Below are 24,988 nucleotides of genomic sequence, written 5' to 3' on the forward strand. Positions count from 1 at the left end.
TGTGAGAAATATTTAATGTATCCAAGTCAGTATCCCTGCCGGGACACCGCTATGCAAGAATTTTCTCGGTACACAACTCGTAGGTCGTTACTCTTCCCTAAAGTTGTCTAAGTAAATCAAACAAGTCTCATAGAGTTAGGTGAAACGTAAATTAAATTTAACTCACCTACAATACTATCTTCTATCTTATCTCTTCGCTAATCCCCCCTTGAATTGGCCAATTCGTAAAGGTTACTTAGCTATATGAAGAGGGAGTGATCGTTAACCGATGACGATGAGGCTGCCTGGTATAGTTGCTTGGGCAAGCAAGCGTCCTTATGGTGTGTATGTACAACCTTGCTAACTCCACGAGAGCTAGGAGCAGAGTGTTAACTCCACAAGGTCTGGGAGCAGAGTGAGTGAACGCGGCAAGCCCCAACACTTCATCGAATTGTGGGTTGCCAACTCTTATTTAATTACAGTACTAAATACAGTTAAATTACATCATGATATGTACAGGGCAAATCTAACAAATTAATCTTAGTTCCACTTAAACTAAAGTTAGACCAAATATTCCCTTTAACTATGTTAATATCTTAATTCCACATCTGCCTTAACAGGGGAATCTTTCCCTGCTTGCCACGTCACCTATCGCGCAGACGCAGTTTAGGTTAGTGGAAAATACCACATAATTACATGTATTTACAATACATAGTTGTCCACGGGGGTTAAATGCAGTAGCATTTAATTTATCAATAACAAGAATTATTAAAGAGAACGTCGTTTCTGGGTTATTAAAACCGCTTGAATAATTAACAACAGTCTCTACATCCTCTGCCTTTAACCAGGGATAACTATGATAAATTTAGAGAGCGCAACTGCTCTGGGGGAAAATATTTCCCACAGTTTTGGGGCCGGCGGAAAATGATACGTTGTATCATGTATTATGACCCTTAGCCAAGAGTTCCCTCCATAATTCTCGAGAACCCTGTGCTGTGTTCATACTAGGTCGCGCCTCTTGACCCGTTTGATCTTCACCATTCTCTGAATCCGGAGTGGCTGCTAACTCAAGGGGTACCAGTTTATCAATAGTTTTTATACTGTATGTCCCCTGCAGTTTATTTTTACGAGTCTCAGCACCCCTTCAGAATCTGGGTGTGTGGAGATCACTTTAGCTAATGGCCACTGGATCTTGGCTGTTCAGTCTTCACTAAGACCACGTCTCCTAGGTTAATAACTGATTTGTTGCTGGCAGCTTGAGCTCCATAAAACCTCTCGCGTAGGCTCAAAAGATACTCTTCGCTCCAATGTCTATTCCAAGTATCCAGCACCCTTTTCAGACGTTGATATCCCTCCCGAAGATGTTGTCCTAAATCATTGTTTTCTATGTTAGGATCATCAACTTCTTCTTGGATATCCACACAAGGCATCGGATGGAGCTTCCTGCCATGTAACATGTGAGCCGGTGTTAAGGCCTCTAGCGAGTCGCTATGGTCGCACCATTCTAAAGTGGCGGTTTGGGTGGGGCACGAACCTCTGTATAGTGTTCCCACGTTTTCCATACTCGCGATGCCTCTCTCTCTCTCTCTCTCTCTCTCTCTCTCTCTCTCTCTCTCCTGGGGGGATGTGCATCACCCTAGGGAATTTTGTTTCTTTTATGTCTTTCAAACTTGTGCTTTCATTTCTTTATTTTTTTTTTTTTTTATATTATTGTTTTACATATGACGCCAGATGACCTCGGTGTTACGGCGCCTTTTCATTCAATCATTCTCGCCCTCCTTCCTTCCCTCCCTTCATCTTTCCCTCAGCTTGACAATTCACTCAACACTGCCCCTTGCCTGCCTTCTCTCTCTCTCTCTCTCTCTTTCCTTGGGGAGATGTGCTTCACCCTTGGGAATTTTGTTTCTTTTATGAGTGACTTATAAACTTGTGCTTTCATTTCTTTATTTTGTTTTTATATCTAATTATGTTTAAAAATATTATTGTTTTACATATGGAGCCAGATGACCTCGTTGCTGTGGCGCCATGATTTGTTTTCATTCAATCACTCTCTCCCTCCTTCCTTCCCTCCCTTCCTCCATCTCTCACTCAGCTGCACTCAACACTGCCCCTGGTCTGTCTTCCCCCCCCCCTCTCTCTCTCGTCTGTGGTATTTTAGGATACATTTTGGTTATTTTCTTTTACGTTGTAACGTACATATTGTAAATTAGTCTTTATTTCCACACCACCCAGGAGGTTAGTCTTGGGGCGCTTTTTTTAAGAGGTGTCCCCAAACAGGCCTATTCCTCTATCCCTCACGGATGACCAGGTCGGACTGGGTGTGTGTGAGTCTTGCTGCTCACGAGGGTTTAATATATATATATTTTTTTTACTAAGAAACTGGCATATTTTTGCTTATATTCCTGCACATTATCTTATAATCATAATTGTGACATTATTACCAACCCCAGAAATACGGTAACAACCAATAAAAGTGACTACTTTTTTTTAAGCAACACTGTAAAATAATTATGCTACGTTTCTGTATTGCCGTATAAATATTTTACGCATAATCAGTTTACTGTTCTTTCATATATTATAATACACATGTTACCTGTATATTCTTATGTGTTTATCTTATTGTGATGCCTATTACATATATCAGAGCCGTTCACATAGCGGGTATGGAACACGTGGCAACACTGTACAGAGGTTCGTGCCACACCCAAACCGCCACTTAAGATTGGTACCACCATAGTGTCATCTTGATAAGTCAGAGGTCTATTATTAATCCTGGCTTCAATTTCAGTTATTACTGTTCTTAAATCTTCTCTCGTGATCTTAGTTCTATGTAATGTTTTCCTCAGGCAGTTCTTGACAATACCAATCATTCTTTCGGTAAATCCATTTTGCCATGGAGCTCTTGGAGCTGTGAACTGCCAAATACAATTTCGGATTCCCAGCGCCGACTTAACCTTTGGGTCGTTCATTATATTCAACAGTAAGGGTGCTGCTCCAACGAAATTAGTTCCGTTGTCGCTTATTAACTTGCCAGGACAAGACCTTCTAGCGAAAAATCTGTGAAAGACATTGAGGAATGTCTCTGAGCTTAGGTCTTCCGCTAGTTCTAGATGGACTGCCCTTGTGTAGGCACAAGTAAATAAACAAATGTAAACTTTATGAGGAGTTTCTTCACCCGTAACAGTTATAGCCCCTGTGTAGTCCACTCCTGTTACATGGAAGGGCCGACTTATGCACACCCTTTCCTTCGGTAGGGCTGGTGGTCCAGGATAGTTAAAAGGTCTCTGCTCATACCTCCTACAGATGATGCAGTTTATGAGATATTTTTTAATAACCTGTCTACCCTTAGGAATCCAGTACCTTTCCCGAATTTGGGCTAAGGTCTGCGGTACACCTCCATGAAGAGTGGAATCATGGGCTTCCTTTATAATAAGTTGTACAAAGCATCCACTCTTAGGTAATAAAATGGGATGTTTGGTTTGGATGGGCAAGTCAGCCTTTACCAATCGGCCTCGACATCTTATCAGACCTTTTCCGTCTAAGAACAAGCCTAAATTCTTCATCAGCTTATTCCCTTTTCCAGTGTCTTGGCCTAAAAGTTTATATATTTCCCCGTAAGAATTTCTTTGTACTCTTTTCAGCCAGTATTCTAAGGGATCTAATTTCTGAAACCCCACCTTCTTATTCAAAAATTCAACAACCAATTTAGTAGTATTTAAAAGTTGTCTTATTGACGAGAATCGGCTGATGTCAATTACTTCTGGCTCAGGTACTATAGGATTCAAGTTCACTACACTAATCTCAGCAATACTGTACTGTTTCTATTCAGGCCAGACCTTAGTGAGTAACCATTTAGGACCTTTAAACCACAAGTTATCTTTGATCAGTCTCCTTACGGTCGAACCTCTCGAGAGCAGATCAGCTGGATTTTGTTTGGAGGACACATGCATGAATTTAAATTTGGAAGACAGCTCTTTAATAGTCTTCACTGTATTACGGACGAAAGGAATTTTACTGTCTTCCTTCCCTATCCAGTAAAGACAAATCTCACTGTCAGTCCATATGTAAATATCCTCAAACTGAGTATCAAGAGTAATGGTTATATACCTGGCCAATTTAGTTCCTACTTCTATGGAAGCCAATTCCATTTGAGGTAGGGTTCTTTCTTTAATTGGCGCAACTCTGGCTTTGGACATTATAATCTTACTATCCTCTCCTGTTGCGCAATAAGCTACTGCTCCATAGGCCCTTTGAGAAGCATCACAAAATATGTGTAAGTGCGACTTCTCATTACTGTTTATTTTCCTGGGAATACATATGCTTGATGTAGTTTCAAACTCCTTTCTAATCTGTTCCCATTGTTCCACATATGTCTCACCCAATTCAGTGTCCCAGTCCAACTTTTCTCGCCAAGCCTCCTGTACTAAACATTTGCCCCTAATAACTATAGGACTGACCAATCCTAATGGGTCAAATAGCTTGGAAACCTGACTTAACAAGGACCTCTTGGTGAGAGTGACATCAGAGAACTTAATTGGTTTCAAACTTATTACATCAGCTGTTGTATCCCAGTTAAGACCTAACACATTTTGAATTTTGGGAATGTCAGAATCTGGATAGTCCTCTTGTATTTTATTCCTCAAAAGTGGTGAATTTGTATTCCAGCTCTGTAACGGCAAATTTGCCTTCCCACATTCGGAATTGGCTATTTCATAAGCCTTCATAGCTTCCGATTCTGTATCAGCAACACCTTGCAAATTATCCATATAAAAAGCCTGCCCTATTTCTGGACATTTGGCATTTTCAAAATGATGCTTTAAAGTGTTGCAAAGTGGGAAAGGACTAGCACAAGAGCCAAAGAGCACCGATCGGAAACAGTAAGTTTTCAATGGACTATCCTCATTTTGAGGATCATGAGGCCAGAGGAATTTTGTAAATTTCCTCTCCTCATCTCTCAGTCCTATTCTGAGAAAAGCCTTACTAATGTCTGCTGTGTAAGCGTAAGGTTTCTCTCTAAATCTTAGTAACGCATTCCCTAACTTCTCTGTTAGTGTAGGTCCAGAGTATAGGCAATCGTTCAAGCTAGCTGATCCCTTGGACGCTTTACTACTACAGTTGAATACTATCCTTATGGGAGTAGTTACTGAATCCTTGCTTACAGCATGATGTGGTAAGTAGTGTCCTTCTTCGTGGTTAACAGGGTATTCTACCTCTTCTATAAATTTATTCTTCAATTGATCCCTTATAATATTATGATATAGGATCAGATGTTCTGGTTTATCTCTCAACTTTCTTAGAAGAGAATTTAACTGAGCTTTAGCTGCTTGGTAATTTGTTGGTAACTGAATGGTTTAGTTTCCATGGTAATCCTACCCAATACTGTCCATCCTTAAATTCCACAGACTGATTATACAAGTCCAATGTTATCTTATCTTCAGGGGTTGGTTCCTCAGAGTGTATTCCTACACTGTCTAGGTCCCACAGTTTGTGTACAGGTTCAATATTTTCATCCAACAAGTCATTTATCTGAGTAGGTTCTAATTCTGCACCCATTCTAGCTACCATCAATGACTGTGTGGGGTTAACAAAGACTGAGTCTACTAGTTTGGCCTCTCCTTTAACTTGTTTTGGAAAAGGCAAGTGACCCATAATAAGGTTACCTCCTGGACTCTTGAACAACTGTACCTTATTCTTTTTGAAAGTCCTATGTAGAAATCTTCCACAATAATCTGAACCAATTATCATTTTTATGGGACCCACAGTATCTGATTCAACATTCTGTTTAGCCAACTTTATCCCTGAGCTTTGCAGATAATCAGAGGTTTCCTTCAATCCCTTTATGTATATACTTGTCTCCATAGTATCAAGCACAGCTGCTGTTATACGTCATTTATATCTGCCTAATTGTATTACAGGTCTAACTAAATCAAAAGACTGAGCCTTCCTGGTTGTCAAGAATCCTGTAATGGCTAGATTTACCTTGCCGATAACTGGTAACTTTAATTTCTTCACAATGTCTGCAGAAATGAAAGTTTTCTGAGCACCCGTATCAAACAGGGTACATACCAATTGGTTTCTATTCTCAAACAATACTTTCACATCTGCTATTGGTACTGCAGCTGGCATTACTAATGGAGCATTCCCTTTTGCAATTGTCATATTGACGCTTAGAGGTTTAGGAACCTCAATTTTCATCCTAGGGCATAAAGCACTATGATGATGATCTTTTTTGCATTCAAAGCAAAAATTTAATTTAGTCTTACAGTCCGCGGTAGTAAGTTCGGAGTTCATACAGATTATACAACACCCCAGTTCCTGAAGCTTCCCTACTCTAGAAGCATAATGAGGGTACTGTTGACAAAATACACTGGAATGTTGCTCACCATAAAAGACACAAACTTTCCTGTCTTTTACCATGGAAGGTTTTATTTCCTTAATATCCTCAGCATGTCTATTACTGATCTTTAATACCTTATCCTCGGCCTTTGTGGAGATTAGGAAAGTACCTATCTCTTCTTTAGGCACATACTTAGTCTTCTCTGACTTAACTTTCCCAATCAGTTGGTTAATGGGTTTTTTCTTTACTTCAGTCTTCTGTTTGACCTCAGTAGTGTTTAATGTTCCTTGCAAATGTTTACAGAGTTGCATCAAGCCTTCCTCTATCTCTTCACAGGAGAAATTATCCTTCTGGTATCTACCATACAAAGCATCCTTGGTTTTCGGTGGTAGCTTTAAGGACACAGTTCTTGAAAGCACCCAATCTGATGTTTTAATATCTTCGTAAGTACCTAAGGCCCTTAATTTACAACTTATTGCAATTCTAAATTTTTGCAAGGAATCAAAATCGTGCCTAGGCATGGGTAATTCTATTAGAGCCTTTACTAAATGATTTATAATTTGTTCCCTGTCTTCGTAATTTTGTCTAAGGATGGTCAAAGCCACTTCATAGTTATTTTCTTCTACTGGTAATTCTTTTATCAGTTGATTTGGTGTTCCTTTGACCTGTCCTAACAAATATGTAAGTTTGGTGACTTTAGGGAGATCTGTTCTATCGTGTACCAAATATTTGAACTGATCCCAGAAGGATTTCCAGTTCTGCTCTCCATCAAATTCCGGAAGCGTTATTTGTGGTAACACAGCTCTACTCTGCTGTGCCACAACTTGTGTTTCCGCGGCAGTGTCAGCTAATTCTGACTCTAGTGTCTTTACTACAGTTAAGTATTCTTCTAATTTGTCTTCAAACTTCGTAGTTTCTGACTCTAAGAGTTCCTTATTCTCAGCCTTTACTATAGCCGCTTTTAAAGTTAAGTAACTCTCTTCATACTTACTCCATCGATCTTTCATAATATTTAGGAGACTATTTATTCTCTCCTTGGACAGAGGTATTTGGTCCAGTGACTGGTTACAATCATTTATGGCTCTAGTTACCCATCCTGCCTTACTAAAGAAACAGACATGTTGACGGAGTTCTAATTTAATAATTTAATTATGAATTCCAACCACAATTTTACCTCAACTTGGTAATGATTTGATTATTTTAAATTTTGAAAAGGGTAGGGATTAACTCCTCATTGTGCAAATTATCCCCTCTCCCAATTTCGTAATATTCATTACAGCTCAGCTAATTATTTAATTTAATTTTGAGGAGTGTAGGGATTAGGTCTATAATTTCAACCTATTCCCCAGGGTTATTAAACCTCAAGGGTTTTATTTCATCCCCACACTCAATTGCCAAAACACCCATATTCCCCGAGCTCAGAATTAATTACCTCAATACTCCATAGGCCCTCCCATAGCTTGTACAGCATAGAACTCTCCTTTCTTATGTTCTACATAATTTATAAATTTCTGCAGAACCGCTTCCCTACCATGATGGTTCCAATGTATACCATCAGCTTTCAACATTGCTTGGAAGGGCTTGGCATTAAAATGTATGAAATCCCTTCCCTTCCTGGCCCGTTGCAACTTTTGGTTTACAGCTCTGCTAATTAATTTAAATGTTCCATAACAAATAAGAGTAAAAGTAGATGATGTATATTCGAATTTCCACTCAATTAACGCCGGCATGCCACAGGGATCAGTTCTGGCGCCAACCCTATTTCTGGTTCATATTAATGATCTCTTATCTGTCACTCACAATCCCATTCACTCATATGCAGATGACTCAACACTACATAGTTCATTCACACTCAGACATCCATTTACAAAGTCTAATATCTCTACCTCTCAACTCAATACAGCCATCTCCATAAATCAAGATCTATCTACAATCAGTGAATGGGGACAAAACAACCTTGTCTCTTTTAATGCTAGTAAAACTAAATATATACAGTTTACTAATAGACAGATATTGCCAGATTCGTACATTACCTTCAGTGCTACTAATATTCCCATCTCCAAAAGTATTGAAATTCTTGGTGTCTCACTTAACAGTGCCCTCAGCTGGACCTCTCATGTCAGATCACTTGCTACAACCGCCTCAAAGAAACTTGGATTATTGTACAGAGTCCGTAACTTCTTCGCCGATGAGCAGTTAGCTATAATTTATAAGAGTCATGTGCGCTCTCAGCTTGAATATTGCTCACCCTTGTGGAATGGTTGTGGAGAGGTTGCATTAAGACAACTAGACAAAATTCAGAATAAAGCTGTTAGAATCATTAACAACCCTGCCATTACATATAAACTACCTCCCCTGCAAGTAAGAAGGAATGTTGCCTCCCTTGCATTATTTTACAGATATTTTTTTGGCAAATGCTCAGATGAAGTTGCGTCCATGGTGCCACCTCTCCATGCCTTCCCTCGTGCTACACGGGCATCTGGTAACGCTCATGACTGGAATGTCACTCAACCACATTGCAGAACTTCTGCCTATCAGAATTCTTTCATTCCCCGAACTGCATCTCTCTGGAACTCGCTTCCCCAGAGTTGTTTTCCTCCAAATTTCAACCTACAACTGTTCAAGTCTAATTCTTACAGATATTTTATGAACAGAGGACACCAGTAATCTGGTGTATGGATTATTTTTTTTTCTCCATTTGTTTTTCCTTCCTCCGTTCTGTTATTTAAAAAAAAAAAAAAAAAAAAAAAAAAAAAAAAAACTGGAGAGCCATATGGCAGGTTCCTTGGCTCGAGGAGGGTTATGGCTACTGAGGATTTACAAGAGCCCTCTATGGCTCCTACCACTGTTATGATATTCTCCACTACTTCATTGCAACCGAACGTGGTAGTAGCTATGCCCATTAAAAGCAACTTTAAACACATTCAGCGCCTCGGCACACATCGGTTATCCTCACTCGGTCGGGGCACCAAAAATGTGAAAAATGTTGAATAGTTCTGGTAAACAAATCGGGGCCCTCTTTCTGGGCACCAAAATGTGAGAAATATTTAATGTATCCAAGTCGGTATCCCTGCCGGGACACCGCTATGCAAGAATTTTCTCGGTACACAACTCGTAGGTCGTTACTCTTCCCTAAAGTTGTCTAAGTAAATCAAACAAGTCTCATAGAGTTAGGTGAAACGTAAATTAAATTTAACTCACCTACAATACTATCTTCTATCTTATCTCTTCGCTAATCCCCCCTTGAATTGGCCAATTCGTAAAGGTTACTTAGCTATATGAAGAGGGAGTGATCGTTAACCGATGACGATGAGGCTGCCTGGTATAGTTGCTTGGGCAAGCAAGCGTCCTTATGGTGTGTATGTACAACCTTGCTAACTCCACGAGAGCTAGGAGCAGAGTGTTAACTCCACAAGGTCTGGGAGCAGAGTGAGTGAACGCGGCAAGCCCCAACACTTCATCGAATTGTGGGTTGCCAACTCTTATTTAATTACAGTACTAAATACAGTTAAATTACATCATGATATGTACAGGGCAAATCTAACAAATTAATCTTAGTTCCACTTAAACTAAAGTTAGACCAAATATTCCCTTTAACTATGTAAATATCTTAATTCCCCATCTGCCTTAACTGGGGAATCTTTCCCTGCTTGCCACGTCACCTATCGCCCAGACGCAGTTTAGGTCAGTGGAAAATACCACATAATTACATGTATTTACAATGTATAATTGTCCACGGGGGTTAAATGCAGTAGCATTTAATTTATCAATAACAAGAATTATTAAAGAGAAAGTCGTTTCTGGGTTATTAAAACCGCTTGAATAATTAACAACAGTCTCTACATCCTCTGCCTTTAACCAGGGATAACTATGATAAATTTAGAGAGCGCAACTGCTCTGGGGGAAAATATTTCCCACAATTCCCAGCATATTGGTAATTTATCAGATGCTTTTTCCTGTGTACAGTACAGGTTTCTCTCTTCATTCTGACTTGCCGTAAGTGCTTGGGATAGATTAAAAGCATATACTTGCCCGAGTGCCAGGGAATTAACTCATCCTCTTGATGCCCACAGTGGGGGCGGAGGGACGTTGTTTACAAGATTGTGACAACGTGAGTTAACTTTTACCTGGTCGTGGTGTAGTGGTATGCTGCCTGGCTCTCACCTGAGAGTCCCTGGTTCGATTCCCAGCATATTGGTAATTTATCAGATGATTTTTCCTGTGTACAGTACAGGTTTCTCTCTTCATTCAGCTTAATCCTGCATCATCCTTGAACATGCTTGGGGTTTCATTTACTCGGGACTTATCTTGGAAAGATCATATTACATCTCTTGGAAAATCTGCTTCCAAGAGATTAGGTGTGCTAAGCCGACTCCGTTCCTTCATTATCCCTGCACAATTGTTGACTCTATACAGGGGTTTTATCCGCCCCTGTGTGGAGTACAACTCTCATGTGTGGGGAGGCTCCCCACATACAGCTCTTCTCAATAGGGTGGAGTCAAAGGCTTTTCGTCTCATTAACTCTCCTCCTATTACTGATTTCCTTCAACCTCTGTCTCTTCGTTGCACTGTGCATCTTTATCTCTTTTCTATCGCTACTTCAATGGTCACTGGTCCTTTGAAGTGTCTGCATGCATTTCTCCTCCTCTACAACGGGCGCGTAGCACCTGTCTAGCAGCAAACTCTCATCCCTTTTCTGTCCAACTCTCTAATGCAAGAGTTAACCGTTACTCCCAGTCTTTCATTTATGCAACAGGTCAACTCTGGAACTGTCTCCCTCTGTCTGTATTTCCTGCTTCCTATGATGTCCAGTCTTTCAAACGCAGTGTGTCCAGGCATCTCGAAATGATCGGATCTTGAATTTGGCTCTCTCTTGTATTTTGTTTTTCTCTTGGAAGGAACAATAATTGCAGGCTCGTGGCCTTTGGTTCCTTCTTCCTCGCATAAAAAAAAAAAAAGGGGTGGGGGGTACCATCAAAGTCTCCACCATCTGCCCCTATCCCAGTGACGACCCAGCGAGATGCCTGGAACTACTGTCTGACTCATTTTTTCTTCATTTTGTGGCCTTTCCTCTAACTTTCTGTTGAGCACCACAACTCCTCCTCTAAACCTCACCTTCTCTTCCTGAGACTCAGTTGTCTGAGATGACTGATAGCAAACCCTTCTCTGTCTTCTACTATTTTCTCTATACTTATTTCAAAACCAAAGGTGGATGCATATGTACAACGACATATCTTGCTCTCGTGAACTTGAATCTTCTGAACTCTCTACTCTTTGGCTTCAGCATTCCTGTCATTTTCTTACTAAATATATCAGTGCTGTTTACTTATCCCTTAATTCTACTGACTATGAAAAATTCTTCGACTATCTTACCTCTGCTGTAAGATGGAACACATCCTATCCACTTCTCTTTTCTCTGAAATCTCCATTTTAGGAGATTTCAATGTTTACTACCACCTTTGGCTCTCCTCTCCTTTCACTGATCCACCTGGTGAACAAGCCTACATCTTTTCTATCCTTAATGACCTACAGCAGCTTGTACAGCACCCTACCCGTATCCTTGACCGCCTTGGAGAGAGTTCAAACATGCTTGGCCTTTTCCTATACCTAATCCTTCTGCTTACACTGTTAATCTTTCCTCTCTGTTGGGCTTCTCCGATAACAACCTTATCTCCTTAACCCCTACGTGCTGGTTGACGTGTATAACCATCACGATTTTGGGTGTGGAGCAACGCCGGTTGATATGTATAGCTGCAAGGGTCTTCCCGCCACCCTTTGAACTTTAACTTATCCTTACTCATCGACGGGACCACTTGGAGACGTGGGGATACTTTCATTTGAAAAAGGAAGAGTTGGTGAGTCTTATGTATCTTTAATATTTTCTCTAGCTGTTTTTGGCAGATATTAGGGTTGGAAGTAAGGGTATTTTTTTCCATCACGGATATATCCCGTAAGGAGAAGAGTGCAACATCGGAAAACCCCTGGGGTGTAGGGGTTAATCTGCCCTATCACTCCAGTAAGGCCTGTGGACCCTTCCATGAAGTGGCAGCTGTGGCACTTTGGAGCTGTTGATTGGGAGGCCCTCAGGCAGTACTTCTTTGATTTTCCCTGGAATGATTATTCCTTCCATAGCCAAGAACCATCAGAGTGCCATGCACAATACAGAGGTCATTCTCTCAGGCATGGAAGCATACATTCCTTTCTCATATCCTTTGAATAATTCATAAAAACTTTGGTTTAATCATGCTTGTTCTATTGCTGTCCCCAACAAGGAGAAGGCCTAAAAAAGGTACCTAATCCTGAATTGCATCTTTTTTATGTTTCTGCCCGGAATCATGCTAAGTATGTTCTTCGCTCTGCTAGAAACAAGCTCATTCGAACTAAATGCGCTGAACTGTCCAACTCAAATTCTTCCCGCTTCTTCTGGCACCTTGCCAAAAACCTTTATAACAACTTTACCCCATCATCTCTCAATCCTCTTTTCCACTTTGATGGCTCTGCAGCTATTTCTTCTACTGATAAAGCAGAACTCTTCACTAAGACATTCTCCAATTCCACCTTAAACATTCCGGTGCTGTTCCTCCATCACCTCCCCCTTCTGACTTCCTCATGGCTGACATTAAAATTTTTTAAATTAATGTATTTTCTTCTACCACTTGTCTCAATACAGACAAGGCATATGGGTCCGATGGGGTCCCTCCTGTTGTCTTCAAGAACTGTGCTTCTGTGCTTACGACCTGCCTAGGTAAACTCTTTTGCCTTTGTCTATCACCTTGTACCTTTCCTTCTTGCTTGAAATTTGCTCTCATTCAGCCTGTCCCAAAGAAGGGTGACCATTTCTAGCCCTCTAATTGCTTTAACATTCTGTTTTTGAATAGTTTTTTAGTCTACTCTTAACAAATAAAATTTAAAAGCACCTTTCTTGTCACAACCTTCTTTCTGATCGTTAGTATGGGTTCCGCCAGGGACGCTCCACTGTCGATCTTCTCACCTACCTTTCAAACTCCTGGTCATCCTCTTTTCAGGACTTTGTCGAAAGCTTTGCCATTGCACCTGACATGTCAGAAGCTTTCGATCGAATCTGGTATAAATCTTTAATTTCCAAACTGCCCTCTTATGGATTCTCTCCTTATGTCTGTGCCTTCGTCTCTAGCTTTCTTTCTGGTTGCTCTATTGCAGCTGTTGCAGACGGCCACCGTTCTTCTCCCAGAACTATCAATAGTGATGTTCCACAGGGCTCTGTCGTATCACCAACTCTCTTCCTTTTATTCATTAATGACCTTCTAAGCTGTACATTTAACCTTATCCACTCATATGCTTATGACTCCACCCTTCACCTTTCCATTCGCTTTCTGCAGCGTCCATCTCAGCAGTCACTTAAACAAACAAGGGATGAGGCAATGGCGCATATAATGTCTGACTTGGCACGATTTCTCAGACTGGGTAAAAGTAATCTTCTTGTTTCTAATGCACCAAAAACTCAGTTCTTACATCTATCAGCATGACAAAATCTTCTACAGGATTACGCTCTAATATTTAACAATATCCAGCTCTAACCTGCATCATTGTTAAACATACTTGGTGTTTCATTCTTTTGGGATTTATCTTGGAAAGAACATATTACCTCTCTTGTAAATTCTGCTCCCAAGAGATTAGGTGTGCTAAGCCAACTCCATTCCATCTATACCCCTGCACAGCTGTTAAATTTATACGTGGGTTATATTTGTCCCTGTGTAGAGTACAGCTCTCATGGGTGGGGAGGCTTCGCACATACTGCTCTTCTAAACAAGATGGAGTCAAAGGCTTTTTGTCTCATTAACTCTCCCCTTCTTACTGGCTCCGTTCACAACCTCTGTCTCTTCACCGTACTGTTGCATCTTTATCTCTTTTCTACCGCTACTTCAATGGTCACTACTCTGAACTGTCTGCTTGCCTTCCTCCACCATCACGGCAGGTGCGTAGCACCCATCTAGAAACAAACTCTCATCCCTTTCCTGTCCAGCTGTCTAATGCAAGCGTTAACCATTACTCCCAGCCCTTCATGTATGCAACAGGTCAACTCTGGAACTGGCTCCCTCTGTTTGTATTTCCTACTTCCTATGATCTCCAGTCTTCCAAATGCAGTGTGCCCAAGCATCTCGAAATATACGGATAATGAATTTGGCTCTCTGTTCTCTTGTTACCTGTATCCGTCCCGGAGGGGCTTGGGGACGGGTATTGTTTTCACCCGGTTTGTCTCTTTGTTTATTTGTCTGTCTGTCTGTTAACAACTTTACACGAAAAATACTAGTGCGATTTTGACTAAAATTACAGGGATGATGGGCTATGACCTTCTGATCACCTGATCAAATTTATGGCCAAATTGAACCAAGGCCCAGGCGGTAGGGTAAAAAAAAAAGGGGAGGGGACAGGTAAAAATTGTTTTTTCGCCATAACTCCTTTCAGTTTCTTCATATCGACATGAAACCAAAACCTAAAGGTGCATCTTTCAAATCTGCATCCTATAACATGCCTCATTACATCAGGGGGGTCACCCCCCACTTAGCAGTGGGGGGTCAGTGTCAGGTGGGTCAGGCCTAAAATTTCAAATGCACATAAAATCATTATTTTCACCCGATTTACTCCAAATTTGATATGTGATCCTTGACTAGATATCCTGTTGTGTTTATACGTCAGCACTAAAATGACTGTCGGGGACCGATTTACTGTGCCTTGGCACCGGTTCTTGTTTTTGTTTTTTCTTGGCCTTTGGATGCTTCTTCCTTGCATAAAAGAAATAAATGTTCATTTTTACCATTAAGGCTACAGCGAATAGCAGAAAAATGCCTTTTAAAGGTTCACTGCTACTTGTAAACTGAACTGCCACTTTCCTCCAGGTTTAAAGCAATAGAAGATGAAGCATAAGGCTGACAACCTATAAAACCTGTTCCTTTAAAAGAAACACACACACACACACACACACACACACACACACACACAAAAAGAGGTGAATTCAGTATGTAATTAAAATATTTTTAAACCTTTGCCTGACTAATAATTACAGTAGGTAGACCTTCTCTATACCCAATCAATTAATGGGAAGCCCGATCCGATAAGGCCAATAATCTGATAATATGCTAAGTCCAATGGTCCTTTCCCTAGATGTGGGACATCAAGCACCAAATGGAATGTAAATGGGTGAAATAGCATGTTCGAGGGCTAAAAATTATAACTTTACCAAGTTTATGCTTACATGGCCCATAATTTTGATGACTAGCCCAAACAGGTGGAAAAAATTCATCGCCAACATTGGTAACTGCGTTTTGAATCACCCGTACGTGGGAAGCGATCCGGCTTGATCTGGTAGGCTAGTGTCATATGCCTCAGGTAACGGATAATAGTTTGCCTGGTTCCTCTCTTTTAAGAGATAGTGTCCGGTATATACGACGGTTTGTCTGGGAAACTGAAAGTGTTCATTAAATCCGATGGCTGGTCTGGCTGCAGGCCCGTAATTTTTGACAGAATTTTGGGGGGGCTAGGCCAAATGTAAATATATCCATACAACAAACTTAAAATTATACTGAAGCACTTAAATTTGCAGATCATCCGATATTATTCAGTTTGATTCTACCTAATAGATGATGTTTAATGAGGCATGTGTGTTTAATGATGGAGGTGGGTGTTTAACCCGCCCCGTCCTGTCGACGTATGGGTACATTGCAACGTTTTGCATTTGCCAGTCCCGGCGATGTACTGGTATGTCGTGTAATTGCAAGGTCCGTAATTTGCACAATTTTCAATTTTCGCGTGTGATTTTTCGTACGTATACACGGGACACCTTCCTCTATTCCTCTACAAGATGCCAAGCAGGGACAATGCCTTCCACCGCATAACCTCCCCCATCCCCCCCTCACGCCATTGTCTCGGCAATTCACCTGTTACCAGTGACCTGGCCAGTAAAGATATTCAGGGCCAGAGTGATTCCCCAATCGATGACAATGTGGAGGACAAAGTTTACATAGCATTAGAAGAAGAAACAGTCAGAAATAATGATCAGGTAATGTGGCAAAAAAAGGTCAGGTATGGTGATTAGTTAGTGAGTGAAACAATGCTTATAATGCCTATATAACTGCTTGAAGACCAATATGCTCTCATACTACATATAAATTCGTACAAGTAAATAAATAAATACCGTTTATGAGTTGTGTGAAATAGTTACCTTCCCATAGAACTCGTTTTCTTTGGTGCCAGCATGTTAGAAAACCCAGTCAGGTAAGGAGGAACTCCTACCTGGATCGTGTATTTTAAACCTCAGGTGAGCGATTTCTCTATGAATTTTCGATGTTTCTCACCAAAAGCGGAGGTTTTAGCCAAAATTTTTTTTTTTTCGAAAATACCTCGGGATTGGGGGATGTTGGAGGTGCGGAAAACCTCGGGACGTGACGGGTTAAATAAAAGAATTCACTTTCTGCCAGTCTGAACTTTCAACTCAAACTGAAATAGTTTAATAATTTGGCCATTTTACATTTTTGTTGCACTATGCTGCACCTTTACCAAGATTGTTCTTTCACGCCTGAGGTAGAATTCAGGTTAAAATATACCTCCCTGCCTTTACTCTTTTGGTAATGATAAAAGAATCAGTATCTAAGTACTATAATGATTTAGTTTATGATCAGTTTGGATCAAATTTAGAAATATTCAGTCAAACACACGTAGAATTGTTTGAATTTTCAACAAAACTACTCCATGTTTTTATTCATTTTTATTTTCACGTTCAGCCTTATAAGCCTTCAATCTTAGTTAAAGTTTTGACAAATTAACCCTCTTCGTTAGTTCTGTGGGGTATTCAAACGTGGTTAGTCTGGTGGGGTGTTACAACACCTCAATACAAAAATACATGTAGTGTTACTAACATGTAAAATATTTTCATAATGCCGCTTCAGCATATCTCTGCAATCACTAATGAAAAGATTGAATGTCTTGTAGGTGTTTATTAATTTATAACAATAAAATACAATGAATTATAATATCAGTTAAAAAATAACAAATGGACTCATATCTGATTTGTCAGGTAAACACGCACAGGAAAATACATTGTGATTTTTAAAATCAGTGTAATGATAAAGAATATGCAAAAATAAGATTAAAAAAAAAAAAAACAATCTATATCACAATATGATCTAAATGGTTAGTTTGATGGAGTGACCAGACACCCCAGGGGGTAGGGGGGGAAGTGTCCCTCTCTCTCACTACAGCAGAGGCAAGACTAAACCAATCCACATGCTGCCTCCCCTCATTGAATCAGAGTACTGAAACGGAGAGAAATATTCGAATTACCGGCTAGGAAATATGGGCTTTTAAAAAAATTTGGGGTACCAAAACACCCCACGAAGGGTTAATATACAGAAAACACTGGGAGGGCTATGTCCCCCAGAAATTATGTCCCTGGCCTGGGTACAGTAATGAGAGGGTCTACTGTGTATTTATGTACGAGTAATACTGTGAAGTAAAAAAAAAAAAAAACATTCCTACAAAGAAAATGACTAAAGATTCATAGTGAAGAAGATTAGTGTCAGAAGACAGATACTGATTTTTTCCCCCCGTAATAATATTATCTCATGCATTAAAAAGGTTCATCAGCATATGCTTTCTCAAGTTTTTATCACTTCCTGCCTTGTCCAACTGGCTGAATTTCACACAGAAGAAAAAAAAAAAAATAGAGCTGAAGGTAATTATTGATGAAACAGCAAACCTAACTTAAGTGAACGTACACTATCCTAGCCTATGACATAACAGACTTTCCAATGCTGTTTAATGTACTTCACGAGACACAACAAGTAATGAAAAAAATCCATAAATTCCATATGTTTTCCTGAGTTGAAACATTGTGTTGTTCTAAAAAATATATGAAGATGTACTGTACTTTCTTCAGCACAAACATGTACGTGTACACGTTTCTGGGTGGACTGCTTGAGGTTCCTGCCTGTCTGCTGCTGTGGTGCGCATTGGCCGTGCTGGGAAGGAAACGGACACTCATGTTGCTCCACCTCGTCGCTGGTGCCTCCATTGCTGTACTGGCTGCCCTTATGTTTATGCTGTATGAAGGTAGGTAGTGAACCTCGCCTCACCTAACCACATCTCACCTCCTCGGAACACACATCTCACCTCACATCTTTCAATCACTGTGCTTGTTTTATTTATGATGGCCTTCACTAAGCTCTCTTAACTGGCATTCCGTATTTGGTTTTTCCAATTTAATACCGCCATTTTAGATAATTGGATAGAAATGATTATAACAGTGCTTTCGTGTGAGATTATGAAATGGCCACAGTTACGCATTATAATAATTAGAGCAAAATTAAAAGCTTGTAAAGCTCTGCTTATGTAAATGTTATTACTACTATCTATATGTTTACGTATACGGTGTGTATATTCTGTTTTGTACCTTAGTTCAACTGTAATACACAGGTAAGTGTAGGGCCTAGTAAAAGTTATTACAGCTACTGGTAAGAGTCCTTACATCACTACTATATGGGACGACCTCTGCTGGTGAAGATATAAATTTACATCATGGAATTTCAATATTTTTTTTTTTCCTCCAAGCCTCCCTTCCAGATTGCTGTTGACACCGCTGCCACTTCTAACAGAGTATTGTACTTTGTTCTGAAGGGATGAACTTATCCTGTCTCATACTTTGCAACATTCTGTAAACACTCATCAGGCATCCTGTTTTCGTGTAGTTACAAAAAAGTTCTACGAATTTGTTGCAGCAATCATCAAAGTATAAAAAAACTGCAACGGACTGGTGACCATAATCTAATCGGCTCCAAAGATAGATGATTTTAGCAATGTCTGTTGTAAGACCTTTGTTTGTAACTGCAGACTGGACATCACTAATGACATCATACACGCTAATTGTGGGATTCATTCCAGCGAATCTGGGACGAGATGCATCTTCCAAATTAATTGTTTGGGGACAGGAAGAGTTGCCATAGGGCCTATTTAAAAAGGAAGATGTAGAAGGTAACTGAGAAAATTTTGAGATATTGGGAGTATGATACTCAGCTGATTAGGAGGAACATTGCCATGGAATATCAGCAAGATAGTTTCTAAATCCATCCTAGTCAGTCTGTCAAAGTGCCATCTGCTCATTCTGACATGTTCAGAACGGAGAGGTTTGGAGCAACTGATTGGTGAGGCTTCGATGAGATTGTGCTTGGAGGATCCAAGCGTTGACAGTACCTCTGTCTGGTATTGATCTGGGTTATTTATCAGCTGTACGTCCAAGAGATAAGCGTTATGGTCAGGATTTTACGGTATTCTGGTTGGTGGTTTTATCAGTTGAACGAGAGTAAACGATTCTGTAAACAGCTCACATTATAGACCAGTCCTGGTAGAATGCTATAACCATTCTACATTATGGACGTTAAAATCACCCTAAACGGTAATGTCAGTGGTAAGGGTGATGTTAAGGTTGGTCAACTGTGTGGATATAGAGTCAAATACTCGTACACTGGGTTCTGAAGAAGCATGGGGGAACGATAAACTATACAGATATATTTGGTAATATTTAGATAATTTAGTTTATATAATGAATAATTAAAGTTCGCTGAAGTAGTTCAAAACAGTGTCAACGGCTAATTCAGATATGATAAAAGAACTTGTGTTACCCTTGTTACGGAACTTTGTGAGATGGTAACCAGGAAAACAAAATAAGCATATGTCAGTAGAGGAAGAGATTTTGGGTTTCTGTGAGGAACAGCCTCATTTTCTTTCAATACTTAAATGTTCATAAGAGAAAACGGATTTTGAGAAAGGGATACTAGTCCAAATCCGAGCCATGCTTTCCTGAATATTACCACTCATTTCCAGTTTAATGTTTCACTAAGCATTTTATACTTACACAGATCACGAGGAAATTCAGTTACCTTTTTTGGGGGATTGTGAAAAATGTTGAATAGTTCTGGTAAACAAATCGGGGCCCTCTTTCCGGGCACCTAAATTTGAGAAATGTTCAATGTATCCAAGTCGGTATCCCTGCCGGGACACAGCTATGCAAGAATTTTCTCGGTACACAACTCGTAGGTCGTTACTCTTCCCTAAAGTTGTCTAAGTAAATCAAACAAGTCTCATAGAGTTAGGTGAAACGTAAATTAAATTTAACTCGCCTACAATACTATCTTCTATCCTATAGCTACTCCCCCCTTGAATTGGCCAATTCGTAAAGGTTACTTAGCTACATGAAGAGGGAGTGATCGTTAACCGATGACGATGAGGCTGCCTGGTATAGTTGCTTGGGCAAGCAAGCGTCCTTATGGTGTGTATATACAACCGTGCTAACTCCACGAGAGCTAGGAGCAGAGTGTTAACTCCACAAGGTCTGGGAGCAGAGTGAGTGAACGCAGCAGCCCCAAATCTTCATCGAATTGTGGGTTGCCAACTCTTATTTAATTACAGTACTAAATACAGTTAAATTACATCATGATATGTACAGGGCAAATCAAACAAATTAATCTTAGTTCCACTTAAACTAAAGTTAGACCAAATATTCCCTTTAACAATGTAAATATCTTAATTCCCCATCTGCCTTAACAGGGGAATCTTTCCCTGCTTGCCACGTCTCCTATCGCGCAGACGCAGTTTAGGTCAGTGGAAAATACCACATAATTACATGTATTTACAATGCATAGTTGTCCACGGGGGTTAAATGCAGTAGCATTTAATTTATCAATAACAAGAATTATTAAAGAGAACGTCATATCTGGGTTATTAAAACCGCTTGAACAATTAACAACAGTCTCTATAGTTCCTCTGCCTTTAACCAGGGATAACTATGATAAATTTAGAGAGCGCAACTGCTCTGGGGGAAAATATTTCCCACAGTTTTGGGGCCGGCGGAAAATGATACGTTGTATCATGTAATATGACCCTTAGCCAAGAGTTCCCTCCATAGTTCTCAAGAACCTTGTGCTGCGGCCCTACTAGGTCGCGCTTATTGACCCGTTTGATCTTCACCATCCTCTGGATTCGGAGTGGCTGCTAACTCAAGGGGTACCAGTTTATCAATAGTTTTTATACTGGTATGTCCCCTGCAGTTTATTTTTACGAGTCTCAGCACCCCTTCAGAATCTGGGTGTGTGGAGATCACTTTAGCTAATGGCCACTGGGATCTTGGCTGTTCAGTCTTCACTAAGACCACATCTCCTATGTTAATAACTGATTTGTTGCTGGCAGCTTGAGCTCCATAAAACCTCTCGCGTAGGCTCAAAAGATACTCTTTGCTCCAATGTCTATTCCAAGTATCCAGCACCCTTTTCAGATGTTGATATCCCTCCCGAAGATGTTGTCCTACATCATTAGTTTCTATGTTAGGATCATCAACTTCTTCCTGGATATCCACACAAGGCATCGGATGGAGCTTCCTGCCATATAACATGTGAGCTGGTGTTAAGGCCTCTAGCGTGTCGCTAGTGTCATCTTGATAAGTCAGAGGTCTAGTATTAATCCTGGCTTCAATTTCAGTTATTACTGTTCTTAAATCTTCTCTCGTGATCTTAGTTCTATGTAATGTTTTCCTCAGGCAGTTCTTGACAATACCAATAATTCTTTCGGTAAATCCATTTTGCCATGGAGCTCTTGGAGCTGTGAACTGCCAAATAAAATTTCGGATTCCCAGCGCCGACTTAACCTTTGGGTCGTTCATTACGTTCAACAGTAAGGGTGCTGCTCCAACGAAATTAGTTCCGTTGTCGCTTATTAACTTGCCAGGACAAGACCTTCTAGCGGCAAATCTGCTAAAGACATTGAGGAATGTCTCAGAGCTTAGGTCTTCCGCTAGTTCTAGATGGACTGCCCTTGTGTAGGCACGAGTAAATAAACAAATGTAAACTTTATGGGGAGTTTCTTCACCCATAACAGTTATAGCCCCTGTGTAGTCCACTCCTGTTATATGGAAGGGCCGACTTATGTTCACCCTATCCTTCGGTAGGGCTGGTGGTCCTGGGTAGATATAAGGTCGCTGCTCATACCTCCTACAAATGATGCAGTTTTTGAGATATTTTTTAATAACCTGTCTACCCTTAGGAATCCAGTACCTTTCCCGAATTTGGGCTAAGGTCTGCGGTACACCTCCATGGAGAGTGGAATCATGGGCTTCCCTTATAATAAGTTGTACAAAGCATCCACTCTTAGGTAATAAAATGGGATGTTTGGTTTGGATGGGCAAGTCAGCCTTTACCAATCGGCCTCGACATCTTATCAGACCTTTTCCGTCTAAGAACAAGCCTAAATTCTTCATCAGCTTATTCCCTTTTCCAGTGTCTTGGCCCAAAAGTTTATATATTTCCCCGTAAGAATTTCTTTGTGCTCTTTTCAGCCAGTATTCTAGGGGATCTAATTTCTGAAACCCCACCTTCTTATTCAAAAATTCAACAACCAGTTTAGTAGTATTTAGAAGTTGTCTTATTGACGAGAATCGGCTGATATCAATGACTTCTGGCTCAGGTACTACAGGATCCAAGTTCACTACACTAACCCCGGCAATACTGTACTGTTTCTGTTCAGGCCAGACCTTAGTGAGTAACCATTTAGGACCTTTAAACCACAAGTTATCTTTGATCAGTCTCCTTACGGTCGAACCTCTCGAGAGTAGATCAGCTGGATTCTGTTTGGAGGACACATGCATGAATTTAAATTTGGAAGACAGCTCTTTAATAGTCTTCACTCTGTTACGGACGAAAGGAATTTTACTGTCTTCCTTCCCTATCCAGTAAAGACAAAACTCACTGTCAGTCCATATGTAAATGTCCTCAAACTGAGTATCAAGAGTGGTGGTTATATACCTGGCCAATTTAGTTCCTACTTCTATGGAAGCCAATTCCATTTGAGGTAGGGTTCTTTCTTTAATTGGCGCAACTCTGGCTTTGGACATAATAATCTTACTATCCTCTCCTGTTGCGCAATAAGCTACTGCTCCATAGGCCCTTAGAGAAGCATCACAAATATGTGTAAGTGCGACTTCTCATTACTGTTTATTTTCCTGGGAATACATATGCTTGATATAGTTTCAAACTCCTTTCTAATCTGTTCCCATTGTTCCACATATGTCTCACCCAATTTAGTGTCCCAGTCTAATTTTTCTCGCCAAGCCTCCTGTACTAAACATTTGCCCCTAATAACTATAGGACTGACCAATCCTAATGGGTCAAATAGCTTGGAAACCTGACTTAACAAGGACCTCTTGGTGAGAGTGACATCAGAGAACTTAATTGGTTTCAAACTTATTACATCAGCTGTTGTATCCCAGTTAAGACCTAACACATTTTGAATTTTGGGAATGTCAGAATCTGGATAGTCCTCTTGTATTTTATTCCTCAAAAGCGGTGAATTTGTATTCCAGCTCTGTAACGGCAAATTTGCCTTCCCACATTCGGAATTGGCTATTTCATAAGCCTTCAAAGCTTCCGATTCTGTATCAGCAACACCTTGCAAATTATCCATATAAAAAGCCTGCTCTATTTCTGGACATTTGGCATTTTCAAAATGATGCTTTAAAGTGTTGCAAAGTGGGAAAGGACTAGCACAAGAGCCAAAGAGCACCGATCGGAAACAGTAAGTTTTCAATGGACTATCCTCATTTTGAGGATCATGAGGCCAGGGGAATTTTGTAAATTTCCTCTCCTCATCTCTCAGTCCTATTCTGAGAAAAGCCTTACTAATGTCTGCTGTGTAAGCGTAAGGTTTCTCTCTAAATCTTAGTAACGCATTCCCTAACTTCTCTGTTAGTGGAGGTCCAGAGTATAGGCAATCGTTCAAGCTAGCTGATCCCTTGGACGCTTTACTACTACAGTTGAATACTATCCTTATGGGAGTAGTTACTGAATCCTTGCTTACAGCATGATGTGGTAAGTAGTGTCCTTCTTCGTGGTTAACAGGGTATTCTACCTCTTCTATAAATTTATTCTTCAATTGATCCCTTATAATATGATCATATAGGGTCAGATGTTCTGGTTTATCTCTCAACTTTCTTAGAAGAGAATTTAACTGAGCTTTAGCTGCTTGGTAATTTGCTGGTAACTCTTAATGGTTAAGTTTCCATGGTAATCCTACCCAATACTGTCCATCCTTAAATTCCACAGACTGATTATACAAGTCCAATGTTATTTTATCTTCAGGGGTTGGTTCCTCAGAGTGTATACCTATACTGTCTAGGTCCCACAGTTTGTGTACAGGTTCAATGTTTTCATCCAACAAGTCATTTATCTGAGTAGGTTCTAATTCTGCACATATTCTAGCTACCATCAATGACTGTGTGGGGGCAACAAAGACTGAGTCTACTAGTTTTGCCTCTCTTTTAACTTGTTTTGGAAAAGGCAACTGACCCATAACAAGGTTACCTCCTGGACTCTTGAACAACTGTACCTTATTCCTTTTGAAAGTCCTATGAAGGAATCTTCCACAATAATCTGAACCAATTATCATTTTTATGGGACCCACAGCATCTGATTCCACATTCCGTTTAGCCATCTTTATCCCTGAGCTTTGTAGATGATCAGAGGTTTCCTTCAATCCCTTTATGTATATACTTGTCTCCATAGTATCAAGCACAGCTGCTGTTATACGGCATTTATATCTGCCTAATTGTATTACAGGTCTAACTAAATCAAAAGACTGAGCCTTCCTAGTTGTCAAGAA

At 40.2% G+C, this 24,988-nt stretch overlaps 1 protein-coding gene across 1 annotated transcript in view; it reads left to right on the plus strand.

Moving 5' to 3' along the window:
- Positions 1-24,988, plus strand: part of LOC145406338 (organic cation transporter protein-like) — an 82,288-nt gene that overhangs the window by 42,201 nt on the left and 15,099 nt on the right. Inside the window, exons 10-11 of the mRNA XM_080277500.1 lie at positions 18,228-18,366; positions 21,756-21,780. Of these exons, the coding sequence (XP_080133626.1) occupies positions 18,228-18,366; positions 21,756-21,780 (164 nt within the window). The remainder of the gene's footprint in view (positions 1-18,227; positions 18,367-21,755; positions 21,781-24,988) is intronic.

Source organism: Coenobita brevimanus, chromosome 70 (assembly GCF_032717465.1).
Source record: "Coenobita brevimanus isolate Jiangsu-jjx chromosome 70, ASM3271746v2, whole genome shotgun sequence".
In the NCBI taxonomy this organism is placed as follows: Eukaryota; Metazoa; Arthropoda; class Malacostraca; order Decapoda; family Coenobitidae; genus Coenobita; species Coenobita brevimanus.